Source organism: Rattus rattus, chromosome 7 (assembly GCF_011064425.1).
Source record: "Rattus rattus isolate New Zealand chromosome 7, Rrattus_CSIRO_v1, whole genome shotgun sequence".
NCBI lineage: Eukaryota > Metazoa > Chordata > Mammalia > Rodentia > Muridae > Rattus > Rattus rattus.
Window position 1 is genome coordinate 57380442 of NC_046160.1, and position 12100 is coordinate 57392541.

Sequence of the window (12100 nt, forward strand, 5' to 3'; positions counted from 1 at the left end):
AAACAAAAAACCAAACAACAACAACAACAACAACAACAACAACAAACCCCCACAACCTCTCACAGGTAAGCCCTCCATTTCTGGATTGTAGCTTATGCCAAAGCAATCAAGTTAACAAGAATCGCCACTACAAGTCTACCCCCTTTCAACTTGACACACAATCATATTTCCTTATGCCATGCTTAATTTCAAAATGATAGCAATAACCAGATCACAAGAACACCTAAACATAATGTAAGTATCCCATCTACAATCATAAACACATTGTATATTTAACCAGGTCTTAATTACACCTAGCATGATATAACTGTCCCTCGTACATTCCAGATACAGTCAGGTTGACAACCAAGAATAGCCACCTCACCTCTCTTCAACCATCCCTCCATTTTCTCTCATTTCTGTTTTTATTTTATGTATGTGGGTGTTTTACCTGCCTGTATGCCCATGTGCCACCTATGTGCTGCAGAGGCCAGAAAAGGGCATCAGAATACTGGAAACTGGAGTTATGGACAGTTATGAGTCATGATGTGAGTGCTAGGAGTCTTCTTCCCCTGGTAGAACAGCCAGTGTTCCTGACTACAGAGCTGTCTCTTCAGTCCCATAATGCAGTCTGAAATATGGTTATGTTGAAATTCCCCATCTTGGTATTCGTTTTCTACTCCTTTGATTTATCATTTGCTCCCTTATCCCCCTACTCCTGCTGTGGCAGATTTTATTCCCAAAAGATTGCAGATGGCAGTAAAATTGAAACAGAAGTGCATGCGTATATCCCATACCCTCCCCCTTACCCATATTGCTATTTAACTCACTGTCAAAAGAAGTCTCTGCTCCCCCCTCCCATTTGAATCTAACGGGGGCTTATGCCTTCTTGACAAACATAAAATGGCTGAGGTTATAGCTTTCAGCTGTCTATCTCTTGACGTTCCAGCTATGGCGTGGAAAACCCAAACAGGCTCTTCCAGAAAGACCACAAGGAGGCTCCCATACCCTGGAAGTGGTGTCCCCAGCTCTGGGCCAGCGTTGAGAACAGAACGTGTGCAAGAGTGAATCCCGGATGATTTTATTCCCTTGCCTTCGAGACTTCCATTTGAAACAACACACGCTGTGTCACAGAGACAGTCGCTTTTTGTTGTTGTTTTGCTCTTTTGTTTTCCTGACACAGGGTCTCCCTATGTAGCCCAGGCTGGTTTTTAACTTCCGTCCTGCCTCAGTCTCCCTAGTGCTGGGTACACAGGAGCTCTCGGCCACACTCCAGCAAAGGACAGGGTTTCAGAGGAGAGTTTCTGTGAAAGGCTGTTTGTTAGGACTTTTCCACATTGGCAGCTCTGATGCTTTTATTTTTAGATATCTTTATTTCAGGCATTTATCCAAAGTCCAAATTCCAAGATCTTAATCACCTCTCTTGGTTCAGCCTACTTATGCCTGGTTGAGGAGGGAAATACTAAGACTTTTCCCCCAGCCTTAACTGGGTAGTCTGCAGTTTTCAAAACTCTTATCTTATCCACAAAGTTGTCAGAACCTTGATTGGGAAGTCCTGTGCATCTGTGCTAACCTACAGGGCCTCCTTATCCAGAGCACTCTGCATTTCACAGGGTTGCTGTCGAACTGCGGTAAGTGATTATTAGCTAGCTGGACTCTTTTCTTTGCAGCTTGCTCCTTTAATGAATTGCTCTGACACCTAGTAGCTTTCATATCTTTTATCTCTTAGCTCGATGTACTCTTGATAAGTACTTGAAGTTATCGCTATCTACCTGCAGAAAATCTTACTTGAAAAACAGGGATATAAGAATTCTGTATTTACAACATTTCCACCTAATTGTCATATTTCATAGATAAACCTCATACCACAGTTACTTTTATTTTGAACGGGCTATAGACTTTTAACTATTTTTAAGTTCATATAATGTATCTATGTAAGTGATGAAATTTTGAAAAGGGCTTTTATATTTACCCAGATAATAAATGTGCTTTTGCCTTTCATCATTTCTTGAAGTATTGTTTACCGAAAATGTATTTTCTCCTCTTCCCCATTGAAATTTCTTTTTTTTTCTCCATTTTTGATGTGGATATTTCTTGGGTAAGGAATTTTAAACATTTCATTTTAATTATTTATTTTTCTCTTTTGAGCACCGTGAGTGAGGGATTTTTGCCTCCTGATTTGTGCATTGTCTTTATGATAAAGCCAAGTGTTATTTTATGTTTGTCAGTTTCCTCTGTAACATGCCCATTTTTCTCTGGCTACATTAAAATTTGTTGTGTGTTAACAGTTCGATTATAATGAGAGCTGGAATTTCAGCTGGGTTTGTCCCCATATTTGTTATACTTCTGTGACTGTAACCTGGTGCTTTTTGGTGAATTGAGGGGAAATTCAGCCCTAGTTTTTATAAGTATTTCCCCTGTGCCTATCTCTAACTCATCTTTCCAAGGTGCCAATTATTAGAGAATTTACTCAGTATATTGAACCATAAATGTTTGAACATTTTCCCATGTCTCAAGTCCTTTAATCTTTCATCTTGATTTTTCTCTTCCTGGTTTACTCTGAGCTGTCCTTATGACTGGTGCCTTTATATTTGCTGTCTGGTAATTCCAACATCTGGGATGCTTCTCTTTCTAATATAGTGATTCTTTTCTCTTGAATTCATGAATTTTAAATAAATTTTATGTATCATAATAAAAAATAGATCCTGGGTGTGTTGTATAAAAGCAATATCTGAAAGGGGGAGGGCAGTGATATTGCTCGTTGGGTAGAAGCACTTGTGGCCCAGTCTGACAAGCTGAGTTCTATCTCTGGGGGCTATGTGATTGAAGGGGAAAGACAACTCTCATCGGCTGTCACAGAAACACTCTCTCTCTCTCTCTCTCTCTCACACACACACACACACACACACACACACACACACACACACACACACGCACATGCACATGAACATACAAATGCACATAGACTTGCATATACACACATACATACACACACTCACCCCCCCACACAATAAATTTAGTAAAAAGAGCTTTGACCATGTTTTGTTGGGACTTGGGGCTAATCAGTGTGACCTGAGTCAAGTGTGAGTTGGGTCTCGGACTGTGACAGCCTTATTAAGTTCAGTGCATCACTGATGTCACTAATTTTTTAGTGGCAGGATTAAGTCCCCTTTCTCATCAAAAGCCTGGATTCCCCGCATTTGTGAGCCCCTTGGGAGGATCTTTGGCTTTGACAGGAATTTGTTACACTTTAAAACTGAGGATTTCTGATGAGAGTTCTGGAACAAGGATCACTAGGAAATTTGCTTGGCTCCGTGATAATTCTGGTTTTCTCAGCTTAGGGACCTCTCTCTGCTCCTCCATTCATCCTCTGGAGGATGCTCTAACTGAAGGCTTGAAAGCCTCCCGTGGCTTCATCTCAGATTGTGCCCTGTGTCTTGGTCTTCTGGTGATGTCCTGCAGACGTGGACAGATGGAGACAGGTTCTTAGTTTCTCAGAGTTCCGTCAAACCAGCCAGCACCTGTCAAAAGAATACCTCCTTTTCCTTTATGTTTCTCATAGTTGTTTGTCACACGCTGGAGTTCAATCCACTTAGATCTCTGGCATTCTCAGCAAAGTCAGTTAAAATGAAACTTTAGATCCAGTTTAGATGACTGAAACAACAGATAAATAAACACAAATCGGATGCCGTAGTTTCGGTTGTTAGGAGCAATGGGCACTCTTGTGTTGACATTTAAAGGCAAGACATTAAGTGTGAACATTTCAGCAAGACTTCTGTATGTTTTGAAGGTCTTACCTGCTTCTTGTTGGGTTTTAGGACTGTATGAATCCCAAAACAAAGCAACAGGTATATTTGTTTTCTGTAAGGTGAAACACACAAGCGCCTGTGAAAGATGTTAGTTAGTGGTGCCACTCATCCTTAACAGGGAAATATTCAACCAATAAGCGTGTTTTCAACCTCACATCTCAATCCTGCTTTTGCCAGAGTTTTGACACCAGATTGAGATGCCCTCCTGACATCATCCATGCTGAGTTGGAGTGCTGTTTCAACATCTTGTATTTGCTAGCGTGCTCTCTGGCTTCTAGAAATCTGTTGAAATCTCTGAGGTATCTTGCATTGCCAAATGATCACAGAATACTGGCAACAAATCAGCGGAGAGTTAAAACTGACTCCTAAGAGGTCTGACTCTGGTCCTTCCGTCATTCATTAACCATAGTACAACTTCATTTCATTTCTGTTTCTTTCTATTTTGAGGTTTTGGCGAAGACATTCCTGAAGAATTGTCCAAGGTTTCCTCTGCGAAAATGGCCAAGCTGACAGCTGTTCCTCTCAGTGCACTTGTTGATGAGCCTGTGCATATCCGGGTCACAGGCCTGACCCCCTTCCAGGTGGTGTGCCTTCAGGCATCAATGAAAGATGAGAAGGGAAACCTGTTTCATTCTCAGGCCTTCTACAGGGCCAGTGAAGTGGGTGAGGTAGATCTGGAACGTGATTCCTCTCTTGGAGGAGACTATATGGGGGTCCACCCCATGGGTCTTTTCTGGTCCATGAAACCTGAAAAGCTATTGACTAGATTGGTAAAAAGAGATGTGATGAATAGGCCCCACAAAGTCCACATAAAACTTTGCCATCCATACTTTCCAGTAGAAGGCAAAGTTATCAGTTCCTCCTTGGATAGTGTGATTCTGGAAAGGTGGTATGTGGCACCTGGTGTCACTAGGATCCACGTAAAGGAAGGCCGCATCCGGGGAGCCCTGTTTCTGCCTCCAGGTGAGTAGAATCACTCTGGTTAGTGTCGTTTCTGTTTCCTCTGTGTGGGATGCCTTGCACCTCTAGCAATTCAGCTTGGACATGGGTAATATAGAGTTCTCACTATCCTGTTGAGAAGCTGGGTTAATTATAAAATAAGAAATAGGAATGAAATAAGGATTCTACTCTAATTTGAGTTTACCCCCACATTCTGAAACTTGTCTGAGGCTATGACCCATTAGAGTTTGTGGGGGTCCCTCTATTGTGAGGTTTCTGAAGAGTTGGATGTAGGTTAAGTTTAGTTCATAAAAGGCTGGCTAACTGAAGACTCTACAAAAGCTATCATCAGAAGATATATTGTGGTGACATTCATTTTAAGCTTGTTTAGATTACTTAAATATTTTTATACTCAAGAATCAAAATATAGAACACTTCTATGTGCTTCGAGCCATGGAGATAGCAGTGTTTCCTGTTTTGGCTTTTGATGCTTTTGTATTTTTACTTTTATTTTTTTTTGTTGTTGTTACTTAGTATCATATCCCTGTTAAAAACATATATCGGTCCAGGCCTTCTACCTCTGCCTGATACGCTGGCAGCAGGCGTGTTATTTGCTATTTCCTGGGACGTTCAATGTGTAGTCCCTAGCATCAAATGATCTTCTGGGGCCCAAAGGAAGGATGAGATATATGTGGTCACAAAAGTTAAATTAGGTGTCAAAACATTTCAGGTCCTTTGCATCTTTATTAGTGTACTTACATGGTGCTTTTCAAAGTGAGATACATTGTTGTGGGTCTTCCTGTCCTCTGGGACCCTCCACAGATAAACTTTACTTAGGGCGATTATTTTCTGGAACTGAGAGCAGGGACATCCAGGATGGGCAAAAGTCATTGGTTGGGAGTTTAGGGTACATGAAATACCTCATTAGCATAGGGAAGTGTTTCAGGAATCTGAGGTTCAGGCTGAACAGGTTTTGTCAGGAGACAGGGAATTGATCATATAAACTAATTAATGTTACCTGACTTCTCTAAATAAAGTCAGAGAAGGAGAAAACCTGCTGTTTTGCTCCCAGCTCAGAGGCTATACAATCATGGTGGACTTTGACCCTAATTAGCAGAGTTTTCCCGCAGATTATGTCATCTCATTTTTTTTTCTCAAGCTAAAGAGCACATAGCCCATTAAAAACTCCTCAGTGCTTTTTCATGTGAAGCCATCTTTAAATGGACATAGTTAATCTTCCTCTCCTAAAATCAAATTTTCAAGACAGAAACATTTATTATTATAATTGAGGTGGGTGGACTCTGGTTTATTTTAGAAATATCTGCCTGCACAGAGTATGGACTGATGCTCTGACAGTCCTCTTCTTTCACTGGATCCTCAGCAGCAGGGAAAAGAAATGAAAAGAAAGAGCTTTTCATTTACCTCTGCTCACATGGAGATTCTATCCGTTGCTTTCGGAGTGGTTACCACAGTGTAACAGAGAAGGGTCTTTGGCCTTTCCTCCCACCCCCTCGTGCCTGCCATTATCCTTGAGGCATAGGCACTTAAGGCAAGTGCTCCAAGACTGAGCTACTGAGCGGTATCTGTTACAAGACATTTTAGACAGTGTAATCACTAAGATACCTTTGAGCCATGAACTTCACTTATATAGAAAGAACCTTTGTCTAACTAGGTCCTGTGAGGGTGTACTCTCAGAGACACGAAGATCTACATCTAGGTCCCCTTCTTAAAGGTTCTACTTTCCTTAGTTGCCCTTTGAAGGTAGCCTTTGAAGTAAGCCTTTGAAGGTCTCAATCTATAGCACTTCTCACAGAAAAGCACATGTAAACAGACATAGCATATCTTGTGTCAAATGGTATTAGAGTCCTAAATCTCATTTGTGTACCTTTTAAGGTTTAAGAAGTCCTGGCACAATTTGTATGATATTTCTTTCTCAAAGCCTGTAGAAATTAATCCTATTCTGGGCCTCAAGGAGTAAATATATCACTAAATGTGGTTTCTAATAAAATCTATAGAAGTTATGTCCCACTACATATTGACCAGTCTTCACTTCACTTTAGACACAAGGCTGAATAGTTGAATGTTCCATTTGAGAAGTTATGCATTAATCCCAAGATTCAGTTCTTCCTGTCTTCCTATTCCCATTGGTGTTATGTGTAACTTTTCAATACCTCACCTATGCTCTGGGAATGGGTCATGCTATCAGCCCCCACCCAGCTTCCCTTGAATCCACAGATAAAACACACACACACACACACACACACACACACACACACACACACACACACACACAGTTGTTCATTTTTTTTTTTTGATTCTTTTTTTTTTTCGGAGCTGGGGACCGAACCCAGGGCCTTGCGCTTGCTAGGCAAGTGCTCTACCACTGAGCTAAATCCCCAACCCCAGTTGTTCATTTTAACTTGCCTTCTTGGCACAATTGTTGGATACTACTATCTCCTCCCTGGAAAACATGCCCTTATCATTACTCTTACCTCCACACCGCCCACCTGCCCTAAATTTAGTTGGTCAATAATCTAGTGGCTAAACCTCTCTGACCACCAGCCTACAGCTCACCTCTCCTCTCAAGACCTCGCATGGGTCCTGGTTCTAATCTCTCCAAAGCATGGTGATCTCCCTTCTCTTGCATCTGTCCTTTCTTCTCCAGGGATGCAGAAGTCCCATCTGTACCTTCCACCTGGCGATTAGCCCATGCCTTTCTTTACTGACAGATCAAGAACTAATTGGGGAAAAGGGCCTCAGCATTAGAACTGCCCCTACAGTTGGCTTCCTGCCTTCTTTTTGTATGAGACTTGTTTTGTGTTGCTCTTTTCCAGGAGAAGGTCCTTTCCCAGGGGTCATTGACTTGTTTGGAGGAGCTGGTGGACTGTTTGAGTTCCGGGCCAGCCTCCTGGCCAGTCATGGCTTTGCCACTTTAGCTCTGGCTTATTGGGGCTATGATGACCTGCCCTCTCGACTGGAGAAGGTAGATCTAGAGTATTTTGAAGAAGGTGTAGAGTTTCTCCTGAGACATCCTAAGGTAATTTTAAGCTCATTAGTTTGATTTTATTTTTGTCCAAGTGTTACATTAACTTCAGTTCTCTGCAACTTAATTTTGAAGTGTGTTAATTTTGAAGTGTATTAATTTTGAAGTGTGATCCTACCAGGGTTGTACTTTTGCTACAAAGAACAGTAGTCTTTTATTCTTTCTGTTTTGGAGTTCCATTTGTAACTATTTGTAAATAATGACTGGGATTCTCCACAACATAACACAACACACACACAGTATATAGAGATGTATATTTATATTTGTGTAATACATGCATATGCATATAATAGAGTTGTTTAGTTGTTATGTAGAGGTTTCTGTATATGGGGGAAATGTGTTATCTCTCATGTGTGGTTGTGTGTGTGTGTGTGTGTAAACAAGTGTGCACATGCTTGTAGAGATAGAGTTCAACTTTAGATGTTGTTCTTTAGGATCCATCCACCTTGTTTGTTGAAATAGGGTCTCTCACTGGAGCCTGTGGATTACCTACCAGGATAAACTGGGTAGACAGTGAACCCCAAAGTTGTTCATGTATCCATCTCCAAAAGGCTGAGATTACAAGCAAGCCAGCATACCTGACTTTCTTTAAAAAGGTTCTTGGAATATAATATATGTCTTCATACTTGCATGGCACTTACCTGATGGAGCTCTCTCCACAGTTCCAGAGGTTGTATGTATTTACATCTGTAAATAAACAACTTGTGAACGTGTTTCCCAGAACCAGAGTCTGAGCCATCTATCTCTAGAGTTCTAGACCACGGGAGAAAAACAAACTGAACCAAAACACAACAACAACAACAACAAAAAATCTTATTGTAGCATTTAGTCAACTATCAGCCATTTTTTTTTTCTGGGAAATGAGTTCTTAATCAAGAATACATTGATATTTCTGCAATTCGCTGGCCCCATCCTATAGTGCACAAAACAGCTGTGTTTCACGCATTAAGTCAACATATCATCATTTTAAGATGGAAAGAATGGTCAAGAACACAGATTTTGATTGCTTGATTTTGTCTTGTATTGCAGGAGAAGAGAAGAAATCAGTAAGTAGAATAGATTGACCTTGCAAAGATAGGTAACAAGAGACATTAGGCTCAGACTCATCAAAAAGCATCCCCTGAGAATAGATACATTGTTTTACTCTACCAAATCAGTCATATTAGCCTTAAAATTATGGATAAATGTCTTTCACGGGTGATTAGCACACATGCCTCACTTAGCATATTATTTTTTATTAACTCCTATTTTTAATGTGCGGAAATTCAATTTACAGCCATTTCTTCTGAGACACTTTGATCCACCTCATCTATCTAAATACATTGTTATAGTATGTGTGATATTCTTATCTAGGTGTCTCTCATCTGGCTGGTGGTCATCTGATGACCTGATATTATTGCTTTGCTGGGCATGATTGATGATGGACAATAAAAAAGTGTGCTGAGATACTCCTTTTCGAAATTTCCTTATGAGATCGAAGCTTTCTATTCGAGTTCCGGGCACTGTCCAAGCTTTCCTTCAATCTCGCCTCTCTCTGAGGAAACCCATTCCTCTGCAACGAAGTTTACCCAGCACCTGTTCCCTGACTGACGTTACTCACAATGCCACCTTCACTCTGCTTATTTTCCTGATTACATTGACATTGGCTGCTTTTGTTTATTTGCCCTGTGGTGATTGAACCTGGGGCCTACTGCACGATAGCGAAGGGCTTCACCACAGTCCTGTGTTTCTAGTCCTCGCACGGTATTTTCTGAAGGCATTTTAACCACAGAGCCAAGCATAATGCTGAATCTAACCTATCTGCAGTAAAGCCTGATTAGATAAATATCCTATATTCCACAACTCTAGCTACTTGACGTATAAGCACTTGGGTGGGTTCTTTAATTGATATTTTTTTTTAACTTGCCTGTTATTTTTTTCTTGTTCTTCTGAGATCGTGGATTTCCCAATGGAAGAGTAAAATCTCATTTTCATTGTTTTCAGGTCCTGGGCCCAGGGGTTGGCGTCCTTTCTGTGTGCATTGGAGCAGAGATTGGACTTTCTATGGCTATTAACCTAAAACAGATAACAGCCACTGTACTTATAAATGGGCCTAATTTTGTTTCTAGCAATCCACATGTATATCGTGGTAAGGTCTTCCAGCCTACACCCTGCAGTGAAGAATTTGTAACCACCAATGCCTTGGGACTTGTAGAGTTCTATCGAACCTTTGAGGAAACTGCAGATAAGGATACCAAATACTGTTTTCCCATTGAAAAAGCTCACGGACACTTTCTTTTCGTGGTGGGAGAAGATGATAAGAATCTCAACAGCAAAGTGCATGCTGAGCAAGCCACAGCCCAGCTGATGAAAAGTGGGAAGAAGAACTGGACTCTGCTGTCTTACCCTGGGGCAGGTCACCTGATTGAGCCCCCCTACTCCCCACTGTGCCCAGCCTCAAGGACACCCTTTGTAATCCCAAGCATCAGTTGGGGAGGAGAGGTTATCCCGCACGCAGCCGCTCAGGAACATTCTTGGAAGGAGATACAGAAATTTCTCAAGCAGCATCTTAATCCAGGTTTCAACAGTCAGCTATGAGTGGACTTGATTATATTACTGGAAAGAGGAGCTGGGCATATCCTGGCCAGCTCCACTCCTCACTTCCATAGAGGAATGTCTTTAATCTCTTATCATGTGAGGAAGGAGAGTACCACCAGAAAATGCCGGAGGACAGAGAGTGATAACATCATGACTTTGGAAGGGGAGATATGTCTTCCATGGAATAAAATGTCCCTCAGTGAGAGCCCTATATCTGTATAAATAAAATCTTAGGGTTTTCCTAAAATGTTCAACACCACAGCAACTTTCTGTAATGATAATTATCAAGGAAATTATCAGTGATAATCCACAGGATACTTTGGTTTATAAAAGAGACATGAAAAGAATTATATATTATTTTCTTAAAACTCACATTAAATATGCTTAGATCATTCTTGTCATTGGAGATCTAGAGACATGCGTTTTAAGGCATTGTGAATGTTTGTACTTATGCAGGAGTATCGAACCAGTTTACAAACAACAACTTAGAAAATATTAACGCAATCACTTTTGCCTCTAAACATTTGCTGCATTTGCACATTCTCTGTGCAGGAGGAGCACCCTGAGATGTGCTGGGGTGCAGCGAAGGGAAGCACACATGGTGGAGCTGACTGTGGCCCTCTAGATTAGGGGTGAGCATCCTTGTTTAATTGTTTCTGTAAAGTGCTATCCTGTGAATAGTTTCAACCTTGTCATCCATACATGGCTCCTGTCCATGTGCTGCACTCTGCTATGATAATAGGGAAGTAAGTTCCTGTCAAACTTTAATCATGTCTACCGAAATTTACATTTAGTAATCTCATTTGGAAAACAGTAATTTTCTCTAAAGTTTTTTCCGGTATTTGCAAATATATATAAACCATTTTTAATACATGGGCAGCATAATGGCATAATTGCTAGAGCATCCAAAATGGCCATCAGTCTTCTCCAAAGGTCAAATCATGGCACAAATATTCCTGAGTTACTAAGTTGCAATGGGTATAAGATGAGGGTAAGTGGTGGATTACAGGGTTAAGACATACATGTAGACATACACTTCAGATCATTTTTAAAGCATGATGGGGACCCAGTAAAGAATTAACACAGTAGCAACATGAAGACACTTCTGGAATGTCTGCCTAGACTCTTTTACTTCTGTCTGCTTTGTGATAGTGTTTCTGCTTAAATTAAAAAACAAGCCTATCTGTTTAGGGTGGAATAAATTATCCCCTCCTCTCTTACTGATAGAAGTGGGAACTTGTCATACATATGTGATCAATCAAAATACATCATTTGATTATAATTACCATGTAATTGCAATGACAGATGCTTCCAGCATCAGTTTTGGGATATAGGAAGAAGAAGAATTCATATTGGCATTTATTCTGATGTATATGCCCCTAAATTATAATCCAAGGACTTTCTCCCAAATAAAAATTAATTTTATCTTTTCAGAATCACTGAAAGGTAATACAATAGATCCTTAGATAATAAGATGCTGTTCTGTTCAAAGCAGCTAGTTATTTTAGAACAATAACCAGTTCTCTTAATTCTCTGCCAGGCCTCCTCCCAACCCCTTCAAATATATCTCCCAACTATTCCTCCCTCAATTATCCAATAGTCAGTTTAAACATTCCCTTCTCCAAGTTTCTCAATACTATCAGCTGCAAATTATAACAACTGTTCTAGCCTATCTGCTCAATTCAACTTCTCCTGGCCCAACTGTCTCTAACAACAACTTTCACACCAGCTGCCTTCTCTTCTCACTCTGCTA

At 40.7% G+C, this 12100-nt stretch overlaps 1 protein-coding gene across 1 annotated transcript; it reads left to right on the top strand.

The window, feature by feature from the left end:
- The first annotated feature begins 3989 nt into the window (after positions 1 to 3989).
- On the top strand, positions 3990 to 11549 carry LOC116905003 (bile acid-CoA:amino acid N-acyltransferase). Its single transcript, XM_032907688.1, has 3 exons — positions 3990 to 4751; positions 7562 to 7764; positions 9754 to 11549. The coding sequence occupies exons 1-3, from the start codon at positions 4286 to 4288 to the stop codon at positions 10345 to 10347; spliced, it is 1263 nt and encodes a 420-aa protein (XP_032763579.1). The 5' UTR covers positions 3990 to 4285; the 3' UTR covers positions 10348 to 11549.
- Positions 11550 to 12100: the final 551 nt, after the last annotated feature.